Here is a 26,434-nt window from a genome sequence, read left to right on the forward strand (position 1 = left end):
ATCCTGAATTGCTTCTAGAGAGACTGGCGGCTGACTTGGCTCACGTGACCACAGTAATTTAGCACATTTGAAATTGAATGCTTCTGGATTCGGGCATCCACCTTCTGATGTCATCATCACTTCCTCTTTCCCTTCTAGGTGGCTGGCTCGACTCATTTACCCTTCCCTGACTCCCTGCAGCGCTGTGTAGTGGTAATGAGTGGATTACTTGTCATTTGTTTACCTTCCGCTTTCTTTGCTAGACAGTCAGCCCTTCGTGGGCTGTATGCTCAGCCTTGTGTCCAGCACATAGTAAGATATTCAATAATTCCTGACCTTCTGGCACATGACCTAAAGCCGAGTAAATAGTCATTCAGAGTTTGTTGAATTGAAAGTTTGTAAACCTTGTGTTTGTGTTCCCATGACAGACTTGGCTATTTTTGGCCTTGGGTCCCATATTCTTTGCTAGTTTGGCCATTCCTGGATTAGAAAGTCATCAGCTTTCTCTTAGGTATTTGCTATAGCATCTTATTGCACATTTTATACTTTAGTTCACTTAATTACATATTAAATGTTTCACTACATAGAATTTTTAGAGAGGTCTTTCGATGCTTTTTTATTCTTTACAGGAATGGAGCACTCATTCCGTCCTGAGACCCCCGTGTGTAAATATTGTTTTATCACATAACGGATGTAAAGAAAAACATTCATGCCATCTGAAGTTTTCCCTCACAATTGTAATTAACTCCCCTGAGCACAGTGTGGGTTACTAAGAATAAGGGCCAAAATCTTCACGTCCCAGTCGAGGAACTTCTTAAAACAGCCTGCTTTTCTGGGCATCTTGCCTTGATTCTTGCTCCAAAAGGATGCTGTGCATAGCAGAGCGAGAGGAGGTGGAACCGTGGTTGTGAGCTCCGTGGTGCCAAGGTGATGGCAGAGCTGGGTTCACGCATGAATGTCTGGGGTAGTCAGGAAAGATCCATTTTATTGTTTGCGAGTGGAGTTGGGGCATTACAAATGGTTTCCCCTCGCCGCACGCCCCTTCCCCCCAAGTTCATGGTCTGGAGAATGGTGGTAGCCAAGAGCCTGTCAGTTGCAGCTCTAGGTACTTTGTCATGAACTTGAAGCAGGGAACTTCTGCTTCGGCTTTATAACCATGAGGCGGAGAGAAAGCACAGTGCCCGTGGAAGTGAGTGTTGGGCACGGCGCTTTTGGAGTACTGCATGCTTTATAGCATTTTATAAAAATTGTAGTGATTATTGAATTACACTTGATTGCTGCCACTTGCCTTATGGTAAAAGATTATCCAGTAGTTGAAAACGAGGTGAAACACTATTACAGGAGTGATAACTTTAAAAAGTATATCCAGTATGAAACAGGAATGAGTATTTACTTTCCATTTCAGCCATCTACTTTCATTTCCAGTTTTCTGTGGTTTAGAGTATTCTACCTTTGAACCCCTTGCCAGAAAAGTTCATTTTTAATACTTTTGATCAGATGTGCAAAATGTGTTTAATTTGAGAAACCACCAGTTTAAGAAGGATTATTATTCTTGAAATTTTATTTATTTATTTTTTTTGTGGGGGGATAGTTAGGTTTACTTATTTATTTTTAGGGGAGGTACTGGGGATTGAACCCAGGACCCTGTATATGCTAAGCATGCGCTCCACCACTTAAGCTGTACCCTTCCCCACAAGAGGGATTATTAATGCCTTTTTAACCTAGTATTCTTTCCCAGTGTTGAGAGTTTTCTGGCAGAATCTCTAAATGTCTAAATAAACTGAACTGAGAAAGACGGACATGTGGCGCTGAGGACCAACACAGGGCTCAATGCAAATACGAAGGAAACGCCCCGAGCGGTTAACAGTGCTGCCTTCTTGGGAGTGCAGTTTGGATGGGGTGAAAAATGACTTTATGGCTTTACTCTGTCCATGCCTGGGTAACAGGTAAACATGTATCTCTTTGATAAATAAAAAGTTAATCATCACTACCCGCCTCACGCCCGTTAGGATGGCTACTTTAAAAAAAAGAGAAAAAGAGAAGAAATAACCAGTGTTGGTGAGGATATGGAGAAATTGGAACCCTACGCACTGTTAGCAGGAACACACAACAGGGCAGCTGCTGTGGAAGCAGTGTGGCAGTTTCTCAAAAACTTACCAATAAAATGACCATTTGACCCCCCTCTTGTGAGATAGAACTATTTCTCTGTACTCACAGAATACTTCTGTCCTCCAGATGTGTGGGTTTCTCTACACTAAGCAATTCTACAGTTCCCCGTGGACACCAGGTGTCCTACGATTTAACTCAGTTTTGGCACTAACTAGAGTTAGTGAAGACCCCACAGAGTAAAGGCTCCGTCCCAGAAGACTGCTCCCTCCCACTTTGGATACCAGTTATAAGACCAGGTTGTCACCTGTGCTTTTGACTGTAAATCAGGTGTTCCTATGACCCTCTCAAGTTTGGTAAATTGCTAGGATGTCTCACAGAACTCAGGAAAACAGTTTACTTGCTGTTGCTGATTTATTACAAAGGATGCTTTAATGTAAACAAATGAACAGCCAGATGAAGAGATGGAGAGGGCAAAGGATGGAGGAAGGGGCTTGGAGCTTCTGTGTCTTCTCTGAGTGCACTGCCTCCCAGCATCTCCATGTGCTCACCAACCTGCAAGCTCTCTGAACCCCAGGGATATTTATGGAGGCTTCATTGTGTAGGAACGATTGATGAAGTCATTGAGCATTTGGTGTTTGAAGCTAATCTCCAGCCTGCTCCCCTCCTGGGAGGTGAATGGGGTGGGGGAGAGTGTAGAGCTGAAATTTCTAATCCTTTAATCGTGGGGTTGGCTCCTCTGGCAGCCAGCCCCCATCCTGAGGCTCTCCAGGAGCCCCTAGCCCCATTGTCTCATTAGTATATAAATTGATACCATTTCAGAGAGCGTAAGGATTTTAGGAGCTGTGTACCAGGAAGTCAGGTCAGAGACCAAACATGTATTTGTTATGTCACATCCAAAAGTTCCACTTCTGGGTATGTGAATGAACAATATTGCCTGCCATATCAGTAAACAAAGGATGCTGTGGCCATCAAGTCATCATCCGCTACCGCCACCCCTGATGGTGAGCAGAGGGAGCTCAGGATGAGAAAGACGCAGGATACTGGCCCTGGATAGCTAAGGTGCATATGAAAGGAATGATTTCAGTGAGCTCAGACTTTTGTAATCTTTTGATGTTCTGACTACCTGGTCTTTATTGCAAAAACTCAAATATATCCTGGCTCCTCCCTTGCCTTTTTGGAGCAGTCCCACAGCACTATCTGAGAGGCTGCCTCCCAGGCTCGAGTACTCACAAAGGCCGCCGAATAAAACATAACTCTCAACTTTGAGGTTGTACATATTTTTTTCAGTCAACAGGTATATGCCCAAAAGAATTGTAAGCCAGGTCTTGAGGAGGTATTCATACACCTATGTTAGTAGCATTGTTTATGGTAATCAAAAAGTAGAAATCACCCAAGTGTCCATTGATGGATGAATGGATAAACTTAATGTGGTGTATACATACAATGAATACCATTCAGCCTTGGAAAGGAAAGGAGTTCTGACGCACGCTGTAACATGGATGAAAGTGGAGGGGATTATACCAAGTGAAGTAAACCAGTCTCAGAAGGACAAGTGCTGTAATAGTTAGCTAGGGCAATCAAATTCCTAGAGACAGAAAGTAAGAGGTGGTTGTCAGGGGCTGGGAGGAGGGGAAACAGTTGTTGTTCATTGGATATGAGAGTTTCAGTTTTAGAAGAGGAAGCGTTCTGGAGGTTGGTTGCCCAATGGAATGACAGTATTCGATACTGCTGAACTGTGTAGTTCAAAATGGTGACAGTGGTAAACTTTGTCCTGTGTATTTTATCACAATTAAAAATTTAAAGCAAGCAACTTAATTACCACCATAAAACATGAGAGAGAAAAGGTTTGTTTTCAGCAACCAAGGGGTAACTTGATCTGTTCCTGGTGTCTTTCAGGCCCGGTGTTTCCTTGACCATGCAGGCGTTCTCCGAGGAGGAACGGAAGCAGTGGTTGGAAGCTCTGGGTGGAAAAGAAGCTGTAAGAATAACTGATGGTTGAGTTTTCCTTCAGATCCTTTAGAGTGGACTTGTGTTCATTTTCCTGTTATTTTTGCTTTATAGTAGTTGAAAAAAATTCCCTGCTAAAGCTGGTGTCTGAATTCCTCTTGGAAGCATCCAATATCCTAGTAATTTGGCTTGAGGTCTCAGCGGCACATGGAAGGCTGCTGTATCGTTAGTTTTTATTTTTGATTTCTCTTGACTTCACCGCTTTGATTTGCTTTGCTTGAGGAAGTCATCCACATTCTCAATTTCTTCCTTCCTACCTGACAGTACTTTGGGTGATGAAGGCAGTAAATGCTTGTAGTTCGTTTTGATTCTCAGAGGAGATGGAGCCGTACCTATGAGGCTGTGCTGGTGGTGTTACACGTGACTGCTGTACTAATGTTGTTTGATTGAACAATTTATGGTTTAGCCTCATGGCTCGCTGTCTGCAGTATTATGTAGCCTTCGTGAATGGGCCTCTGTCTTCTGACTGGTTTGAGGAATAAATTAAAGGCAATGATGGAGACCCAGAGGCAGTCTGTTTGCCACTTTATAAACTGCTTTCGTTTCAGTGGACCGGTGGCATCTGGGAGTTGAGAATTTGGCAGATCACGTATTGAATGGGGAGCTTAGTGAGGATAATTATAGAAAACACCTTTTTAAACCAATTTAAATAAACTCTGCTTGAAGTATTATGACTCTAAGTAAACAGCCAGTGCAGGTACCAGGTGGGCTCATCTGGAAAGCATTTGCCATTTTAGCCGGATTTAAAGAGAGGGAAAGAGTATGGTTTGCGAAATAGAAGAGGGGTCATATATAGTTTACAAGAAAAAAAAAAAGGAGGTGGGGAGGTGTCAGAACTGAGCTTAAGAAACGGGCAAAAGATAATGTTATCTGGTGGTAATGGGGAGGACACTGAGAATAGAGGGAATAGGGCACAGGGGCTGGGCAGCAGCCTTGGTGTTGTGTTTGACAAATGGAAGCCCAAGTTACATTCTCCTATATAGGATCTATTTTTAAAATATGTATCATCCTTGGAGGAAGAAAGCAGTGATCAGATTTGTGTATCACTTTATTATACTCTATCTACGTTTAGTCTCTGTGGTTTTAGTGCTGTCTCTTTATTCTTAATTTGTCCTTGAAATTTTTAGCTGAGAGTCAAGAGGATTTACAGCATTGATAGTTGCTGAGATCCAGAACAGGTTATCCTAATCCTCTCCAGCAAAGGCAATGCACTGATCAGGACTTATCCCCCCAGAGATGCAAGAATGGCTTTGGAAAGTTGAGTTTGCATACCTGCAGAGCAAAATGACCACGTGACTAAGTCATGTAGCCATAAGTCTGTTGCCAAAGGCAATGTAACCTTGAAGACATACAAACCTCTCCTTTAGAGTAAAAAGCCAAGTAATTAATTTGCAATATACAAAAGCAAGTCTGCAGAAAGAAAATATTCAGCTATGTGTTTATGTGGGGACTCTTAAGGTACCATGTATTTTTTCCAATTGATTATGTAGCTTGCAAATAATGGGGCAGTGCTAGAATTCTAAGAGGCAGCCCGGAATCACCTCAGGGTTTCAGATGTGGTCATTCAGATTATGGGCAGAAGTCACGTCTTTCTTAAGGAAATACTAGATTTTAGAAATAGTGGCGAAAAAATTGGGCTTCACCGTATTGGTTAGAATGCAATCTGAGCATTTCAAATTTACCTTTCAGTCCTAACCCCTTTTCATCTTATTTTGGCTACTTTGGCATGCCTCCACAAGAGACAAAGTAGACTCGGAGTGCTCCTTTTTGTTACCTGTCTTTGCATCTGAGCACATGAAATGGCTTAACCAATGTCAGTGTATTTTTTGTACAGTCCTAGGTATGTCTACTAGAACCATTTTTACTGATTTGCTAAAAATGCTGTTTCCCTTTTTTCTCTTTTACTAGGTGTTCTATAGTTTTAATAGAGCCATCATCCCAAGACCAGAAGGAAGTAAGTGCTAGTTGATTGAAATTGACTGTTGTCTCCCTTTCCCACGAACTACTGTTTTTATTTCTGATGTCAGCCTGTCGCTCTGCACCGTACGCTAGTTCTCTAAGTAGTAGATGTGTTCTGTCTTATCCACTGAGAACTTCCTCTAGTTCCCCTCAACTGCTGGGACCTTCATTGATCTGTCCCAGCTCTGAGCCTTCCCCCTGCCCCCATAGTCTTTCTCTATAAAAAACAAAATGCCTTTTCTATAGTTCACTTTAGTATTATTCTTACAGCCACAAATGAACACATACGAGTTTCAGGAATGCAACTTTCAACTTCCTAAGGTTTGAACTCCTGTGGGTAGGAACTGTTAATCAGGTCGCCTGTTCCCAACCCCCCTTACCTCTGCCCTGATGTCCTTTATCCTTAACGTCTTTGGAGTACAGGCTGCACCAATGGTACCGCATTGCACCGTAGAAAATAACACGCAACAGCAGCCAGGCGCCTTCAGATATTCTGGGACAGTGCTTGTCACCTGGCGTTGATGTGAAGTACTACCTAGCTCTGCACTTTGACTGATTTTTACTGAGATGAAATGAAAATGTGATCAAATTTGCTGGATTGTTTACAAATCTACTTTTAATGGCTTTGGAGGAATTAAGCTCTGTTTGTCAGATGCCCACAGTTTGGAAACATGGTTACATAACACATGATTTCAAAATGATCACAATGTGTGTGTCACTTGAGCCAACCCTGGAATGGAGGATGTCTCCTCTAGCCCGGCCCTGGAAATTGACCAGATGCCACGGGAAGTTGTCCGTCTACAGAAGCACCTGCCTGACCTTTCCCCTCTTGTCTTTCTCTTCTTCCTTTTTCCTTTTCTTTCGCTTTCTTCTTTTCCTTTTCCCCTCTTTTTCTCCTTTTCTTCTTCTCCCTTCCCTTTTTTTTCTTGTTTTTATAGAGATATGAAGTCATGCCATGTTTTAGAAAAGTAGTTTTGTGAAGCAGAAAGAAACGCTTGCATTTTATAAAACATTGTGAATAGTGGACCCTTAAAAAGTAAACCGCAGCCCAGTTTTTTTTTTTATTAATATACTCTTCAAGCTCAGCTTTAAGTCTGTAAAGTTTATGTTCATGAATTGTTCATGCTCTCCCCGCTGAGAACCAAGAGTTACTATTACTGCTCCTTAAATACAGAATGAAGCATTCACCTTCCCTGATTTCAGTTTTGCAAGAAGAGTTGCCTTGTATTAGGATACTCAAATAGGTCAAATTTGACTAATTATGGTCAAATGTCTATGTCAGAAAAAATATATAAAATTATATTTTCAAAATAATTTTTTTTGCTACATGAATCTGTAATAAATTCATTAGGAATAATAAAATACTATTTTAAACACTTAGAGCATGGTGTAAAATATGAAAAAAATTTCAAGCTCGTGGCCCAAATATTATTTTTTAAGATTTCTTAACTTTTTTTTCTCTAGGTTTTTTCTCTAGGTTTAAAAAAAAGGTTCGTCATTTCTTTAGCTGTTAATTAATTTAAGAACTTTCACTCATATATATAATTAAGAAAAAACTTAGCTGTTGTTGGAATTTGGGCAAAATGTTAACTATTTTTAGATAGCTTCCCCTAAAGACTTGTATCACTTTCTTTCCATTATTTAAAATATCATATTTATTAACTTAAAAGTTATGTTAAATTATTAATTTATTTATAAATACTGGTAATAGATGTCCAGATATTCCAGTAGATGCTCCTCTTAATATAGGAAATTCTCATTTATGTTATTTAAACAGGGAATATCTGGCCTTTAGTTTTCTCTCTTCTTTTTTTTTTTTTTTAAAGAGTGAAATAAAAATTAGATTGGACTTAAGTAATATTGTCCTATTTTTTAAGGGAGAGAATTATGGGTAATTAGTTATGCCTTTAATATTTTATAACTGTATTTCTTTCAGGTGCACAGTTGGATAAAATGGGATTCACAATTCTTAGAAAATGCATCAGTGCAGTTGAAGCACGAGGTAACATGATTGAATCATTTTATTCATGACAGGCGATAGGTATGTAAAATCTAAGGGTCATTTAGAATGTTTATTGCATGGTCAAGTTTGTAGAATAAAATACGTTAATGCAAAATGCACATTCTAGAGATTCAGTTGTTCATTTACTCTGACAGGATGGGGTTTTCCTTTTTATTTGCATGTTTCTCCCTTGCACTGAAATGTGAAGTCAGTGCTCAGATGAGAATCATGAGAAGAATCAGCAGTGTTGGACGACCAATCTTAATCACTTCTTGTTCACACGCTAGTAAGATATTTCCGTCTTCCATTGTCCTGTTGGCTTCCTGTTTAAAAATCAGCATTATTGAGATGTAATTTACATATGGTGAAGTTTGCTGATTTTAACTGTACAGATTGATGAGTTTTGACAAGTGGTATAGTTGTGACTGCCACCACAGCCATCGGAGATTTCTGTCACCTGCTTCCCCTCCCCCAATTCCTTTGTGCCCCTTTGCAGTCAGTCTCCTTTCCCAACTTCGTCCTTGGCAACTCTTGAGCTGCTTTTCATCACATTAGCTCTGTCTTCCCTGCCCCTCCCCCCAGCATTTTAAATGAAAGGAATTATGCAGAATTAGACTTTTGAGTCTGGCCTCTTTATTATGCTTTTTTTATGGGTATTTATTTTTATTGAAGTATAGTCAGTTTACAATGTTGTGCCAATTTCTGGTGTACAGCACAATGCTTCAGTCATATAGGAACATACACATACTCGTTTTCATCTTCTTTTTCACCATGTTACTATAAGATGTTGAATATAGTTCCCTGTGCTATACAGTATAAACTTGTTATTTATCTATTTTGTATGTAGTAGTTAGTATCTGCAAATCTCAAACTCCCAGTTTATCCCTTCCCCCCACTTCCCTGAGCATAAGGCTTTTGAGACTCATCTTGTTGCATATATCCTTAGCTCTTTTTTTTTTTTTTTTTTTTGCTAGGTGGTGTTTCATTATATGGATATACTGCACTTTGTTTATTCATCTGCCTGTTGATAATATTTGGATTGTTTCCATTTTAATTGAAGGAAAGATAGTCTCTACCCGTTGTTCTCCTGACCAAAAGCTCTTTTCTTTAGTATCCCTAAGGAAAACCAGGCCCCTGGTGCTTTTACAGCCATGCCAGCAGACTGCAGAGAAACTAAATATTGAACATTACAAAACAGGCTCTTTCTGGAGGTTGGAGTTCTCTTTGTTTACAGCCTAGTGAAGTATGGATAAATTGAATTTTTAATTCACTCTCATCTATTGTATCTCTCAGCCCTACTCTGGATGACTTAGCGGGGTGAAGCATTGCAATTGTGTTTTCTGTCAAAACAGGGTCTTTGTTATAAAGCCAGGACTGCCACCTGTGAAATTAGAGGGATGGATAACAGATGAATATGAGCTGTTTTATGATTTGGGGGTTTGCCCATCGGTAATAAAAACCCAAGCCACAGAAAGCTTTTCTCCCGTTTTCTCTTACAGTGGTAATTCAGGCGGTGACGGATTTTCATTCATTTCAACTACACTGAGGTTGAGCTGACAAATTTCTTCTTTTTCCTAGTGCTTCAAAAATGTCCAGAGTTGAGGAAAAAAGTACTGTGGTTTTTGTATCCCTCACTTCATCATTCATGTTTCTCTTTTCCCCAAGCTTCTTAAGAACCTTAATTGTATCGCTTGCATGCTTGTTATTTTGGTAAATAAAATCCTTTCCCCAAAGGGTATAATTTATACATACTTCTGCCTGAGCAGATAAGAATCTATCTAGAATGCTTTTTGATTGGTACATGTAGTTTTATGGAGTGTTGTGTACATTGAATGGAATATGTGTAGTAGGATCTGCATATGTTGAACGTGTTTTCACTGTAAATAAATAAATTGTTGGAGGTTTTTAACGGAAGACCGAGTCTACACATTTTAAGTTGGATTTTCCCATTTGAAAATTAAAAAAGAAATGTTTATGTTTGTTCCTTTCAAATCTTTTGTTCCTGAAGGTCTTCCATTACTAAAGCCTTTTGTCTTTAATGGAGTAGGAGACTAAAAATAGAGTTAAAAGAATCGACTGTCAGGTCACGTTAGTCAATATCACAGGGAACTTTGTAGACTCTCTGAGGCTTTTATGATAAATTTGGAGGTTCCCTCAGGCAATATTGCTCTGAATGATTTCCCCCAAATCAGCTATCACTGCTGCTGATCTTTTTTTTTTTTTAAATGCTACAGACGTTGTTGGCTCACGTAGTTTTTTCATCAGTCAGGATAAAAGCTAGTTTATGTTCGTATTACGGGAAATCTGAAATTCTCTGTAGCTTAAAACAACAAGACTTACTTCTCACTGAGGTGTTGCTAGGGGGCTTTGCCCATCGCTGGATACCTGGGCTCCCGGGTTCTTGCCTGCCTTGCCGGAGGGCAGCAGCTCTGGGGGGCTTTGGACTTGCAAATGGGTGCTCTGGTCTTGAAGTGAGTTTCATTTGCTCACAGCTGATTGGTCAGAAAGAGCCACGTAGCCCCACTCAGCCCCAAAGAGTCTACATAGCACAGAGGGCACGCAGAGGGCGAGAACTAATGCTATTGGTGAATAGCATCAGTGACTGCTGCCTGTGATTCCTGGGTCTACATGCCTCGTGTCCAGAGGCATCTGATGAGATCTGATTGAAGAATTATTTCTAATCACTTTTTTCCCAGCATTCTAACCATGACTCTCACTGTCTGTAAACTACCATTTCACATGTTTCTGTTAAAAGTTAGTGCAACTTTTACCTAGCCATGTTCCTTTAAAAAATGACATTTGGTATTTTTATCAGCTTTATTTGTGACATCACTTTAGTATTTGCCAAGTATCAGACAAGTGTCTAACATTTACTTTTTTTATTTTTAATTTTTTTTTGTTGAAGTATAGTCAGTTTACAATGTTGTGTCAATTTCTGGTGTACAGCACAATGTTTCAGTCATACATGAACATACATATATTCATTTTTTAATTTTTTATTTTGTCTACCGTTTACTATAGCCCTCAGGACCCTGAGAAAAGGTAACATTTTTGGTATATGCACATACAAATGCAGATAACACGTATAATATATGATGCATATATAATACATAACATAATGATGTATACTGCCGTGCATGGGACTGTTAGCGGTTTCTGTACTTTTGGCATCAGAACAAACCCCATGTCACTGCAGTATCAGCATTGATTACAGATCATACTCTTCCTGTCCTTAGAGTTGTTTGTTCATGAAGTTACAGCACACACGAGAGTCAGATCAACTGATCTTTCATCCGTTTACCAAGGATTTGTTAATGATGTGTACCAGCTCTTAACAGATGCAGGCTGTCTGAGCACCACTAGGAAAGTACTTCTGATGTTCCCAGGCGGAAGGACTTCCGAAAGCAGCAGCTCTCAGACAGGGCTGCGCAGTGAAATCCCCTGGGATTGTTAAGCAGGGCTGATGCCTAACTCCCACCCCCAGCCAGTCGGATGTCATTGCTGGTGGGTGTGAGCTAGAAAGCCGGATTTTCAGTGCTCCCCAGGTGATAATGTAGTAAAGTTTAGGCACTGCCGTCCTCATGGAAGAGTTTCTAGTGGATTGGAGCGATGGGACACGTGATTGTTATCTTTATGTTTATAGTGTCCGGCTACGTGGGGGAACTTTTAACTTCTTTTTAAAAGTAACCCAGCCTACACCCAAACAAAACAAAACTTCTGAAGAAAATAGCACGGTGTTCTTTTCCCTCCCTCAGTAACAGGTGGCTTAGCGTTGTTAAACCCTAGTTCTGATCTGAAGCCAGTCAACCAGGGTTTACTGAGTAATCACAGAGTGCCGGTAACCTTGCTCTGGGCCTTTGGGATACACATGAAAGTCTGGTTACCTATTATGCTTGATCCATTCATGGTAGACAAAATACAGATATTGAAAGTGAGTGGAGTATACCAGGTACTGAAAAGTGCTACAGGTTTGCATGGATCGAGAGAATTGTTTTTTTCTTTCCCTCAAAGTTTAACAGCATAGTAAGATATTTAAACAAATAATGTTTATTTTTTAACATATATAGTACGCCTTAACAGTGAGATTTTAATTCTCTTGAGGCCAGAGAGTATTCTACTTTTTTTCTGTTTTTTGGTGAGAACCAGCTGAGTGATGCTATAACTTTTTTTTTAAATTGAAGTATAGTCGGTTACGATGGATCGCTGAGTCCTTGCTCTTTACTAAGGACTGTGTTTAGGACCAGCCTTCTTTGGATTTAAAGGATTAGAAAAGTACATTTTGGCCTTTAGAGAGACCTCAGCAAAGACATGGAGACAGAATGTGACAGAAACAAGCCAAAAGAAAAAAAAAGGAAAGGAAAGGAAGCAGGAAGAAACAGAGTGAAAGGAAGGACTCGGGCACTTGCATTTAACTGGCAAGAAACTGGGTAAGTACTAGAGGAGGGAAGGGCAGAGGAGCAGGCTTACAAAGGTAGATCTGGAAACTAGTATGGTACCCAGGCGGAGGATGGTCTGGTGCCGAGAAGACCCAGAGTTCTGTGTAGGTTGGAGCGTTCCACAGGGGAGGTGACTGATTCTGGACTGTCGGTTTGGCCATGGGGTCGGAGAGCATGGATACCTCCAAGTCATCCAGCAGATGAAGAAGTCACTCTCAGCAGTTGGTTGTACATGCAGGATCAGAGTTCTGCAAGGAATTTCACCTTCAAGTTTTAGTTCAGGAAGCAAAGGATGTCAAGGAAGCTCAGAGGTCCCTGGCAGACCTGATGAAATGTATTAGGATCACTGGGGTGCTTCTTGAAAAGGCAGATTCCTGGGCTCAATCAGCTTTATTGAATCAAAATCATTGGTAGCTGGGCCTCTGCTGTAGACAGTGAGAGGCCCAATGGGAATAGTCAAGTGGAGAAAGGAATTTTCTCATCTTCTATTTTTTAGAGGATGCTTTCCTGGAAGGTAAAGTTTACGAGGGCCCTCGGTCCTGGGTCCGTGTAGCTTTGGGGATTACGAGAGAGAGCATAAATGATGTAAGGTAGAATCTTTCTCCTAAAAAGTGAAGTAAAGAGGAGAAATCCAAAATGGCTCAAAGTGGCCAAGTCTCAGTGTATCTGAAGCCACGCACCATATTTAGATGCTTTGCCGGTGAATTCAAGGCAAATTCAAAAGTATTGATGGGAGTTCTCGTTCACTCACCCTACCACCAGCCCCTCCTACCTACTCTTGTCTGCATGATGCCTAGTTCCTGGGGCCCTGTGGTAGTTTCCCCCTTTGCGGGAAAAGACCCCGTTATCCTCAAGCAGATTCACACAACCGCCCTTCCATGACTGTGCAGCTGCCTTGCTCCGTGGCATTCTCATGACGGCGCCTGCCGTTCCAGGTGCCTCTGGAAGCTGACAGTGGGCTCAGTCTTCCCCTTTGGCCCTCCCGGGCCTCTGAAATACCACGGACTCAAGGCTTCCCTGAGGACCCGGCACGTGGGCCGCCTTCCAGGGGGCGAGGGGATGTTGTCTAGGTGCACGTGTCCGGGGCGTCAGAAGTGAGGAGTTTCGGCAGGGGAGAGATTGGGTGTTGAAGTGAAGATGTTTGCATGTGCCGCATCTGGGACCTGACAGCCATGGGCGGGGTTGGAGGAGTGGCTGGCGGGGCGTGTGTGTTGGGGGGCACTTGGATTACTCTAGAAGGTCTACCTTTTTCTGGGTTCATAAGGAGTTGTCAGGTTTAAGCTCCAAAGTTTGGTAACCCTTTCTTAACCTTTCAAACTCTTAGTTTCTAAACGATTGCAAGTGGGAAGTTCGTTCACATCTACTGCCATCCATGTTTGTGAAGGTAAAAGAGCTAATTTTTGTAGCCGGTAGATTTTACTGCTCATTAAATGTATTTCTTTGTTTCCTCTTTCCATCCTTACCCTGAATTGTTTTAATTCTGAGATACCCATGTTCTTAACCTGACAGTTATATTGCCTGGTGTTGTTCATTATACCTCACATATTTATTTTGTTTATGGAACTTTACTTTTTCCTTGAAATAGAGAAAATATCTTATTTATCCTTTACTTGCCTCTTCTCATTTCTAAGTATAGTACATTGCACACATAGCCCTCAGTACGCAATTGATTTGTGCTTGAGTGCTCGAGGATTTGACTCAAATGCCACATTGTCAATATTATGTATTCCAATAATGTATAAAATTATTGGAAGAATTTATTCTTCTCTAGGTGGTTGGAATTATTACTTTAAAATAACATGTAGGATTGGTTTTCACTCCTTTATGAATTTGTTTGCATCTTTCTGAATTATGGGTAATATTTTAGACATAGATAGAAAGGTACATCATGTTACATGTGAAAAAAAATCTTACGGTTGAAGAGCTTGGAGAATGATTTCCTTAAGTAACTCAAAGAACAGCCTCCCATGCCCAGTAGATTGTCTTTTTTGGGAACTGGTGACTCCAAGTATTTCAGGTGCATTGTAAACTATGCAAAAACAAAGTAAGACTCTCTTTGCTTAAAAAACTTCTTTTAGTTGCTATTTTTAAAATAGTTGCCATGATTTAAAACTAAATATGTATGTCACTTTTGTTTATAAAGTTTCTCTTAAAAAAAATCTTCCATATGTGGGTAATTTGAATATTCACTTTAATTTCTAGAGCGTGGCATTCAAACGTCGGTCTAGGCAAGCTGTCAGTTATCAAATTCAGTTTTGTAACGAGCTGTGAATTCATGGGGTGGAGAAGTAGGAAGCCGCCTCTAAGATGTGACAGTCTTTGAATTGTCGCATGTGGAAGTGCATTTCTCTTTCTCTGAGAAGCGAAGTTTCAGGTTTTCGGAAAAGCATTCTGAGGTTGGCTGCAGGATTTTTCTGCTTCCAGAGCACTTCTGGAGTTGCATGGGGGTTCAGGAAGGCCCTGGTAGGTGATGGTGATGTCTGGTTTCAGTATTAATCTTTGTGGGAGGGAAGATGCCTAAAGTGAACTTGCAACATATTTTACCATGATTGCGCGTTAATCTTGAAGTGCCAGGGGCAAATTACGTGCAAAACGAAGAAAATAAAGAACAGCTGTCCCCGAAAAATTTACAGCAAGTGAACTAGAGTTACTCGCTCACTGTCTCTTTTTTAATCAGAATGGGTGTGAGATGAGTGTGGGTGGATACAGAGGACTGTCTTATGTGGGAGGGAGCTCAGGATGCTTGTGGTGTCTGCAGAAATGCAAATACTGAGCTGAAATGCTAACTCCAGGCGAGCTGGGGCTGGTCATTCATTTTCTCAATTAGTAATCTTATTTGTTTTAAGAACAATAAGCTCCCAAAGTTTTTAGCTTCCAAATGAATGGCTGAGTAAAGTTAATTCAGAACAAATGGTTAAACTCTCTTGCTACTAGTAGGCAGGTGAGGTTTTGTGTGTTGGTTCACGTTTGGATGAGGTGCATGGACATCTTCTTGTAAGGCTCTTTAGGGCGCTCTTAGCTTGGTGCTGGAGAACAGGAACCCCAAATCAGCCCTGATTAGAATCTCTCCACTTACTAGCTCTGCAGCCGTGCAAGTTAGGTAGATAACCTGTCTTGATTTTATCCTGTGTAATACGGGAGAACTGTAGTGACTTTTATGTAGGATGGTTGTGAGAATGAAAAGAGGATACTTGGGACATTGCCGTCTGCCAAGTGCTCAGTGTGAGTTGCTTATTTAGAAGTAACTCTGAATTCAGGCCGATCATAATTAAACAGTCCCATTATTGATTTGAGGCTTTGGGAGCACCAAGGAACTTTGCTTTTGAAAAATAGTAATTTACATAGGGCAATAAATCATCTGAGTTCACTTTATCAGAGCAATTTTATGTAGCGCTTGTGACAAGCAGCAAAATTTACTGGCTTGACTTTCAACCTTCCTTCCCTCAGTGTCTTGTGGACACTTGAGCAGTTATACGGCCAGAGTGCAATGAGAAAACCAGAGAGGATTTGGAAGAAGCCAATGGCTTTAGATTATCTCAGTCTTAAAAAACAAAAAACAAAAAACAAACCAAAAAAACAACCACAGTAAGGAGGAGATTTTCCAAGGCTGCCTAACACTGATTTGATGCTTTGAGGTGGAGAGGAGGCAGGTGGCAGCGGCGAGGCACCGTTAGACCTCTGCCAGCGTGCCCGTCATAGAGGAGGGCTGAAAGGGAATCTCGCAAAGAGCAATGGCCAACTTTTGCCTTGAGTTTGAGTCTCTTTAATATAAGCAAAATTTTATAACTACTTAAACTTGAACCACACAAGTGATGAGTTTGAGAGTAAAATGGTGCCTCTGACTTCGCTGCCCATCCACTCCAGCTTACCTTAATCCTCACTTGTTCCCGGGTGTGCACGTGTTAGATGGATCTTACTCAACACTTTTTTGGTGTTTCTTAAAGGGAAAATTTTGGGGGGAAATGGTAGAGGGATGGTTCCTCCTCTTAAATATTAACTTTAGTCTCAAGATAGTGAAGGCTCTGAGATTCTGTGTTACTTTTGTATAAACAAGTTGCCCTGCATAGTTTCATGGGTGCTGGTAGAAGACACAAGTCTTCTGGATCAGAGATGAAGGACAATTTATTACTCTCAGTAGCCAGAGTATCACATTTTGTGTTGGTGCTCTGAGCCCTGGTTCCCAAGGGCACTTGCAAAGATGGTCGGTCAGATGATATCTGCATACGCAATGGGTTGTGGTATACGGGAATAATTCTGAATGTAGGAAACTCAGCTCTCTTGGAATGACTGGCAGGCATGCCTACCATTTGTGCTAGATGGACACTATTTTCCAAGGCTGCAAGCAAACCTGTTCTTTGCTCTGGAGGGAGGTGCTGGAACAGATGGTATTCACCCACCCTGGGGGGTTGCTGGCAGAGGTGAGTGGGTGGATGTGATGTGAGAAGGTGCTCTGTGAGCAGATGAGGCCCGAGTGTGGCCGATCGCAGGTGCTGTGCTGTGTATTTGCCTCAGTGCTGTAGGCAGTGGTGAGACATTGACAGATGGGAGCAGGGGTGTTTTCAGACCTTTGACAGGAAGTAGAGCTGATGGGGTGGGGGCGGGGCACAGAAGGAGAGATGACTGGTTGGATTTTAGAAATAATCTAGAAAAAAGATGATGAGGCTTAAACTAGGGCATTGGCAATGAAAGAAAGGATGAATAGGAAGAGAGACTTGGCAGAAAAATAGAATCTGATGGATGTTGGATGTAAAAGGCAGTGAAAGGGAAAAGTAAAAACCTGACCCTAAGCTTTCCAGCCACGATCGATGAAGATATCTTTAGCCAAGACAGGGAATGCAAGAGGAGCAGTAGGGTTGGGAAGAATAGAGATGGGTTTTCGATCTATCTTGAATTCAAGGTACCTGTGACATTTCTGTCAGAAAGGGAAGGAAGCAGCCAGAGAGATGATGGGCCTCATTTTCAGAGAGTGAAATTTGGAGTGTAAAGGAATCCAGTGGGAGATTCCAGGGAGGAGGATGTGGACAGTATCAAATGCCCTGGATGGTTCAGGCAGGAAGAAGACCAAGAAACCACCCCTGGGAAGGCAGGAAGTCAAGAAACGAGAGAAGAACGAAGTTGTATGGGTTGTCCCTTGTTGAAGAACAAGGTTGTACAAGTTGTCCTTTGCACGTGTTGTTCTCACAAGAACCCTGTGACGCACTGGTATTTCTCCACTTTACACATGCAGCTGACCTGAAGAGTCATCCGCTGACCCGAGTGAGTCTCAGGGCTGGAGAGAAGCAGGCTCCAGCTCAAATCCAAGACTGGCTCTTCTCCTGTCCTTAACCATAGTGAGCACAAGGAGTTGGGGACTTTCAAGGCTGACCTGAAGATGTTGGAGGTGGATGAACAAATAAAGAGGAGACAAATTTTTAAAGAACAGAGGAGTTTTGAAACTCCAGGTGATAGGAAAGGAAAGTGGGGAGGGAAGATTTGAGCATCGTTCTCTGAAGTGCCCCCCTAGATTTGGGATGAAGCCTTTCTGAAGTTACACCTGCCTTCCCTGCCTTCTCTCCACAGCAACCCCATCATGGACCTCGGAGGGTGTCCCATCAACCCAAGAAAGATTTGTCCACTTTTCTGAAAAATCTCTGCAATGCCTTGGAAAGCCTCTTAGTGTCAGTGTGGAAGCTGCATCTGACAATGTTTAAATCCTAATAAATAGCATTTTAGGTTTTCCGAGGGTTTCCTGTACTCCAGGTCACCCACCCCCTCCACCACTCCGTAGGTAGTTGAACGGACTTAGCTTCTTTACTAGGCTCAGGTGCATATGAGGAGACACGTAGAAAGTGGCAGGGCTGGAATTCCAATCCTGGTCTCCAGCTCTTAAGCAAGCATCATCTTGTGGCAGAAGAAGTCAAGTGAGGGGAAGAGTTGGTTGACAGTGCAACTTAGTGGTGATCGGGGAGCTGAGTTCCGCCTCAAGGCCCAGAGGCTGTGAGATGTTTCTTACCCCAGCGTTCAGCCTATGAGGAAGGACTGGAGGGCACATTGAAGGAGTCGCAGCTAGATGTGTGAGATCCTGGCACAGCTAGACACTCGACCTCTGGGAAGAGAGTGGGACTCTGAGCGGTCCTGAAGAGAGGGGACACTCCCTGTTACCCTGGAGCTGCCTCCTCTAGGCATCCTGCCCGCGGGCTTGGGCGGTTGTACCAGGAATAGCAACAAGTCTAGGGGTTGTCTGGTCTGAACAAAAACACTTTCTCTTGTGCTGGCTAGACACTGGAGCCGAGGCCAGCCACACAGAGTGCTAGGAGCATTCTGCAGTCCATTCTGACCCGAATACAAAGGTAGCCCTTGATAAACCAAACACCCTTTGGGTTTGAGAGTTGGATTCGAGAGGATGAGACTTTGAGTCAGGGCTAGAGGTGTGTCCGAAGAGTCCTGAAATTGGCAGTCCGTCCGAAGATCCTGGCTTGGACCTGAAGTACTTTTTTTTTTAATTAAATATTTGTCACTTCTGCTGGGATAGGAGACAGGGGCGGAAGTGCACGGGACGGCCAGCCCCAGGGGTGCCGAGCTGGCGGATTCCTGAGCTCAGTCTTGGGTCGGTGTGAGTATGAAATGAACATGGGAATGAGGTCATGAGCCCTCTCCTTGGAGTGCCTGCTGCCAGGGAGGCTCCTGCTCACAGCACAGAAGTGGATTTACATGAGGAGACTTCATAGGAAGGGAACGCTGCTCGGTTCCTGGCAGATCGGCACTGTCTGCAGCGCTTTCTTACCTGCCACCAAATAATTAGCATCCAGGGGGAGAAATTCCAAATGTTATTGGAGATCAGGAATTTTGTATTTTCCATGAGTCATGCATATTTGATAAACTTGGACTCTCTTCCCAACATATGCTTTATTTTATGGAAGAGGGCTGTAGGCTACAGGCCTTGGTTAGGGTGACTTTTATATGTATTATGCCAAGCTATTTTGGTCTTAATTTTGAATATTATGCTACAATTAGAAAGGTTTTCTTGAGTGCTTGTCACGTGAGGCTCATGCGTATGCTTTATAAGCATTATCTCCTTTAATTTTCACAACAACCTCATTCCATCATTAACCTCATTTTTCAGAGAAAGGTGAAACAGAGAAATAAAGTGATATGCCAGGTCATACAACTGGGAGGTGGGAGAGTTGGAAGTTTCCAAGATATCAGTAACCTTAATTTGTAATAATTCATATCTTACAACTGTAACAAATTTGTGTTTCTAGGATATGCTTTTTTTTTAAATGAGGGGACCAAGATCTTGAGAGGTTAAAATGTTACTCCGTATCATTTTCAGCTTTGAGCTTCTCATTTTCATACAGGTATAGTTAATCTTCTAACTGTCCCAGTGCTTAGAACTTGTCTCTTACCCTGCTTTTTGCAATATTTAATACATTGTAAGTATTAAAAATAATGCATTCTTCTAAGGTTTTAGAATTCTGCAATTTTATACATGCAATTTCTTCAATTTATGATGTTGAATGGTATGTCCTTTTGATGGAAGAGTGACTCGTTCTTGGTTCTGTGTGCTTGTATTTAAAACTAATAGAAACATGTTTTTGACAGGACCTTAAAATATTATGCATCGCCCTGTATCTTGGACGGGTATCACTGTGTATGAACCTATTTATTTTTATGTAACTCAATGTAGTGGTTAGCCTGGAAAGCATTTCCTGTACTTACACAGACACTGAAACATCATGCTTATTGAGGTTTAGTTATAAATATACGTAAGGGACATACTATCAAGTTTTTATAATTCACCTATGAACTGAAACAATATTCATGAGCCTCTTCATTGCTTTGAGTAACCTTTGTAGCATATCATCCTTAAGCCTCATCACCAGGTACTCCTTCACAAATTTTTCCTAATCATTTCACCTGTTACGTGTTTCCTTTTCATTTGCAAGAATCTTTCAAGATTAGCAAGTATTTATAATTATATATGATACAATTATAAAACATTTACAATTATTTTACGTACACATACATGCATGAAAGTTTATGTTCGCTCATTTCATAGCCCACAGGGGAATCTGTCTTCGCAGTGCTGGTGCGATATGTAAACCTCTATTTGTATTCATGCATGTTCATAATGACACGTTGCACACTTGATGTCACTCCTGTGAATGCCTACAGGAACGTTAATGACCTTTCACCCCTGTTGTCAACACATACAAATGTGAATGAACATTGCACTCTATCTGTAAATACTGATCAGGGACCTCTGTTTGTGCCAAGCACTCTGCTGTTTACTAGATGAAAACTGGATGTGTGTAGTTTATAGACCCACAAAATTTGATCATCGACTTCTGTAGAATCATACACCTGGAAAATTCTTTTTACTTGTGCCTGTTACCATCAAAAGTATTGACGTTTTCTAGTTACAAATAATCTTTTCTGTCTCTTTATTTTCTTTCCGTATCTCTTTACTAAGCAGCCATCAACTTATCAATCATTTTTTCAGTTTATTGATATATTCAGCCTTATTTATTAAATGTATATCATGTGCTTTCAGGCACAGAGTCTGCTTCTGAAACCAAAAGTTTCTTTTTCTGAAGTAAAGACTTTATGGCTGGGTTGGCCTCGAGTTGCTCTCTCTTTTCATTTTAACTCTTCTTAATTTTACCCTCTGTCTTCCCTGGATTCCACATTAGTGTCTGGGATATAGTAAGTACTCAGTACTTTTTATGATGTTAACAGGAACTGAAATGTGTTATAATTCCTAGGCTGTTACCTTCTCGTTTCCTCCCTACTTCTCCTGCCTTTCATTGTCTGTTCCTCTTCTCCCTGTTTACGTTTCCTGTGTGCAGCTTTACTACCTGTCTTCTCTCTTCTGCTTCCTTGACTCTGAGAGCCACTTTGTGTTCTTCTTGCTCACCACATTCACTTGTCAGTTTAGCCTCCCCAGCCTTTGCCTCCCCCTCTGCTGTTTAACAGACTCTACCAGCCCTTTAAAACGTTTTTTCCTTTTGCATGTCGTTCTTTTCTTGTCACAGAGCATCTCATTTTCTCCTCGGATTCTCCAGCCCACCTGCCGGGGCCTCTGGGTATTCACCAGTGGTCCACGCGGGCGTTTCCCAGGATGGAGCGGACAATGGCTCTGGCAGCATCATCTGGGTTCCGAGAGGGAAACAGTGAGACAGATATGATGATGCAACCTGACTCATTGCTCCTTTCTGACCCTCTCCTCAAGGAAGACGTGGGTGGTGCTCTGTGACAGCACTGTGTGAAACTGGGGGAGACGGGTGGTGGTGAGAAGGAAGACACATTTGATTTCACTGGAGCCACTTTGCCCAGGGTTGGCTGTCGTCAGCTGCTCATCACTGAGTGGAAAGCCCTTGCCTTTCTTTTTGTACTGACCAGAACCCATTTGATTTGTTAAAAAGGAGAAAAACTTGGGCATATAAACACTTTGACCAGATTATAGGTTTTTGTTAAAAATTAGAAAATATTATAATAATGATATCTGTCAGTGAGCTTTGATATGCTGGAAAAGTTTTAATACCTTGGATATTTAATTCTGTAAGTTTTTAGTTCCTAAGTGGAATGTCTGTTTTGGCCCAAGTCCAATCTATATCTGTAGTCCTAAAGTTACTTCAAGTCGAATCATCTAGGTTTACCATTCTATGCAAGGCACTGTGAAAGGTATTAGTAACAAACAATTTCTCCTCCCCCTGCACCTCACCCCTAAAACCAAGGTTAACCTAGTATCTCTCTGGATAATATCTCAGTATTTTGGGAGAGAAGGAAGAACGCTGGTCCCCAATTCTCTATCTGAAAATTCTGAGGTGGGTGTGTTTGAGAGACTGTAATATGGGACATATGCTATAGAGCACAGAGCAGCTCTAGATAAGTTTGGGGTGGAAATTACTTTGAACATGGTGAAATAAGAATATTGACACTGAGTGGGGAAAAATACAGACCTAAATAACCAGACGTCCGGTCAAGCATTCAGATTTTTGATTTTAGGGGTTGTGAATGGTGGGCTTGTTTTAAAAAATGTCATCAGGTGTTAAAAGGAGTGAAAAGTCATGTTCCAAAAAAAGGAGCATCACCGTGGGGCGGTGTCGGACAAGGTGGCATGTTTTTTCTTTTTTCTGGTTTTGAAGGTCTGGCTGGGACTTGATTTTGCTGACTGTTGAATCTTGGGCACCTGGAATAGCACCTGTCACGTATTTGATGAGTAAATATTTGGCAGATGAGTAATCAGTGGAGCAAAGGGGAAGGACCTTCCTGTCAGAGGAGACTTGTGCCTGAGGAGGCAATGAGTTTGGCCATTTGTGGGTGACAGTCAGGTGTCTGCTCTGATTTACAGCGAATACTCTGCAGTGAATGCAGGAAGGTGAGCTGGGGCCTATTCTGGAGGGTTATGTGTTTATGTCTTCCTTACGAGCTCATTCAGCTGAGGACTTTGGACTTGATTGGATGACTTACTCTTCAGTGGCGTGGAGGAGACCTGAGAGCATCAGAGTGGCTCAAAAAATAAAAAGATGGAGAAAATGATGATGGTGTTCAGAATGGATTATGGTTGTGTGTGTGCGCACGGGCCCTAATAAATGTGTGTGCATAAAGTTCAAGGCTGTGTTGAAGAAGCAGAGATTGATCTGAAGTGTGAAGAAAAGGTAGATGTTGATCTGTGGAGTTTGGAAAGTGACAGGGAGGAATCAAATAAAATTTCAAAATTCTGATACTTGGTGATAAGAAATAGTGATCCCTCTTTGGCTGAAAGAGGGAAATTGGGAAGGGAAGGTAGAGAAGATAAGCCTTGACAGTAAGGTGACTCCTCAAAAAAACTAAAAACAGACTTACCATATCATCCAGCAATTCCACTCCTGGGCGAATATCTGGAGGCAACTGTAATTCAAAAAGATACATGCACTCCAGTGTTCAGAGCAGCACTATTTACAGTAGCCAAGACATGGAAACAACCTAAATGTCCATCAACAGATGACTGGATAAAGAAGCTGTGGTATATTTATACAATGGGATACTACTCAGCCATAAAAATGAAGAAAATAGTGCCATTTGCAGCAACATGGATGGACCTGGAGAATGTCATTCTAATTGAAGTAAGCCAGAAAGAAAAAGAAAAATACTACATGATATCACTCATATGTGGAATTAAAAAAAAAAAAAGACAAATGAATTTATTTACAAAACAGAAGCACTCACAGACATAAAAACAAACTTATGGTTATTGGGGGCAGGGGGGTGGAGGGATAAATTAGGAGTCTGAGATTTGCAGATACTAACTACTATATATAAAATAGATAACAAGTTTTGTCTGTATAGCACTGGAAACTATATTCAGTATCTTGTAGTAATCTATATTGAAAAAATGTGAAAAGGAATGTATGTATGTTCACATATGACTGAAACATTATGCTGTACCCCAGAAATTGACACAACATTGTAAACTGACTATGCTACAATAAAAAAAAAAAAAGATACGCTTTGAAATCCTATGACTTGACATATTGATTGGTTTATATTCTTCAAATGTATTTGTATGATGTCTTTTATATGATATGTGTGTTCTTAGATATAAAGTATGTTCTGATTTTCTTAGTCTAGAGCTTCAAAGGACAGTGCAACAACCAAAAACCCTACATGACTCAAGTGGAGGAGGGTGTAGCTCAGTGGTAGGGCACATGCTTAACATGCACGAGGTCCTCAGTTCAGTCCCCAGTACCTCCATTAAGACGAATAAACAAAAAAACCTCACAGATTAAAACAAAAGATCCTACATGACTGTTACATGTTTACGTGCTGTTTCCAAGCTGCTTTTGTATGAGGTTTATTTAAATTTCATTTTACTGAAGTAAAAACTGTGTTGTGTAGCATGAGTTCCCCCTCGCACCTTTCATGATGCCTTAGCAATTAACTTTCCTTCTCTCAGGTTATGAATTTGAACTTGATCAATTAGTTGATAGTAATTACCAGCACAGAGTGATGATTATTGCCGAAATAACATCCTCGCTTCATTTCTCTACGTCTGTCGGGCACTTCTCACAGAGGCACGTTTGTTTGCAGAAGATGACTTGCTCTTTTGGCTCCTGGCATGGAGGCCAAGCTATTTTAGGTTTCTTCAATAGAGGAGCATTGAAAAAAAATCCTCTGGTATTTCAGACTCTCTGGACATGGCCGTCTAGCCTGTAGGAGGAGGAAGGAGTGAGGTCTGGTCTCTTCTCCTGTAGCAGCTCACCCTGTTGACTTCTGTGTTTCTTGGTAGTTTCTCTTTCCCAACTCCTGGCAGGGCTGACCTGCATTTTCCTCCTCTTTTGGAGTCTGTGAGCGTTTCCCATCGTGAAGGTGCCTGGAGTCCCGTGGAGGCTGCGGGGCCAGCCTTTGCACGTGGGTTCTTTGTGCTCTGTGGAGATAAGGGCATGTCTGTTTGCTGCGGCTGCCGTGCTCAAGTACCCCAGACTGGAGGGCTTACACAGCAGAAAGTGATTTCCTCACATCTCTCGGGGCTAGAGGTCCGAGACGGGGTGTCGCCTGGGTTGGTTCCCTCTGAGGGTCCTGCTCCTTGGCTTGTAGACGGCCACCTTCTCCCAGTGTTTTCACGAAACCTTCCCTCTGTGTCTGTATCCTCATCTCTTCTTGTGAGGATGCCAGTCGTATTGGATTAGGGTCCACCCTCATGACCTCCATCAAGATTCTCCTACAGTCGCTCCACCTATCCCTCCCTCCCTCTTCAAGCAAATCTAAGACAGGTTACTCTCACCCCTTGTGGTATATGACAAAAAAAATAGGTGATTTCTAACATAACCCCGATGCCACTCAAAGTTTCCTGATTGCCTCAAAAATGTCCTTTTACAATTGGTTTGTTCACATCAGAATCCAAATAAAATCATGTGCCCAACATATTAAGTTATACTTGACAATGCATTTTCTTGCCTTTGTTTCTTTTCTGTTGGCCCCAGAGATGCTTTGTTTCCAGGGCCCTGTGGTGATTTGGTTCACTGTGACGTATAATTTTGCTGTGATGCTCATTTGGAGTTTCAGTGCTCCTCACTGGGCAGTGCATATAACAGCTCTTAAAACACGTTTTGCCTTACTTTTGAGTGAATGATTTCCATGGTCTTAAAGAATCAGCCAAACGACGATTTCTTTCTGTGTACAAGTCAGCACCGTATTATTTTTAAAAGGCTAAAACTTTCCAAGAAAAATGTCAAGAATAAGTAAACATAAAAAACATGAGAGGTACAGTGTATCTTTACAAATTACATTGGGATATGTTAGCACGGTTAGCTGACTGACTTCGTTAGCACCGGCACCTTACATTTTGTGCACATGGAGAATTGTTTTATGAGATTATTTTCCAGCCATAACTCATGAATACCAAGCTGCTAAAACAAGTTGGTAAACACTTGCTTTTGTGGACCAGTTATTTTTATAGTCAGAGGAAGGCTGCTAATGTGAGTTAGCAAAGTTTCTAAATGCGACTATTTGTTGACAGCTTTAAAAAATTTGGTTGGTATTTTGCTAACATGTCCTCTCTTCCAATAGGTATAAACGACCAAGGATTGTACAGAGTTGTGGGGGTGAGTTCAAAGGTCCAGAAGCTTCTGAGCTTGTTGATGGGTATGCCTCTTTTCTAATCATTTCCCCTGCGTTATGTGTTTGTGTTCATTGACTTGACAACTTCATGTTTCACAGCCATGTGCAGCACACTAGTGAATCCGTTCTTTCCTAGAGTCGTTTTCTCCTGAGCAGGGATGGCGGGCTCAGAGAGGTAGATTAGTATTTGCTCAGCACAGGTGACCCGCTGCCTCTTTACTTACTGAGAAATAAAGGAAGAAAAGAACGCAGCTCATGGGTGAATGTCTTCCTGTGCTTGCTTCTCACAGGAAAGGAGCAGCCTGGCCTCTGTGATTTGTGTGGCTTCCAAATTGCCTGTCCGAAGTCTTGACAGTACATT

At 41.6% G+C, this 26,434-nt stretch overlaps 1 protein-coding gene across 18 annotated transcripts in view; it reads left to right on the forward strand.

The window, feature by feature from the left end:
- The window catches only part of ARHGAP10 (Rho GTPase activating protein 10), a 301,268-nt gene that overhangs the window by 148,153 nt on the left and 126,681 nt on the right, over positions 1 to 26,434 (forward strand). For all 18 annotated transcript variants that reach the window (XM_032464674.1, XM_032464692.1, XM_032464726.1 and 15 more), the window contains 4 exons: positions 3,985 to 4,066; positions 6,004 to 6,049; positions 7,991 to 8,056; positions 26,023 to 26,097. In XM_032464674.1, the coding sequence (XP_032320565.1) occupies positions 3,985 to 4,066; positions 6,004 to 6,049; positions 7,991 to 8,056; positions 26,023 to 26,097 (269 nt within the window). The remainder of the gene's footprint in view (positions 1 to 3,984; positions 4,067 to 6,003; positions 6,050 to 7,990; positions 8,057 to 26,022; positions 26,098 to 26,434) is intronic.

The sequence above is a fragment of the Camelus ferus genome, chromosome 2 (genome assembly GCF_009834535.1).
Source record: "Camelus ferus isolate YT-003-E chromosome 2, BCGSAC_Cfer_1.0, whole genome shotgun sequence".
Taxonomy (NCBI): domain Eukaryota; kingdom Metazoa; phylum Chordata; class Mammalia; order Artiodactyla; family Camelidae; genus Camelus; species Camelus ferus.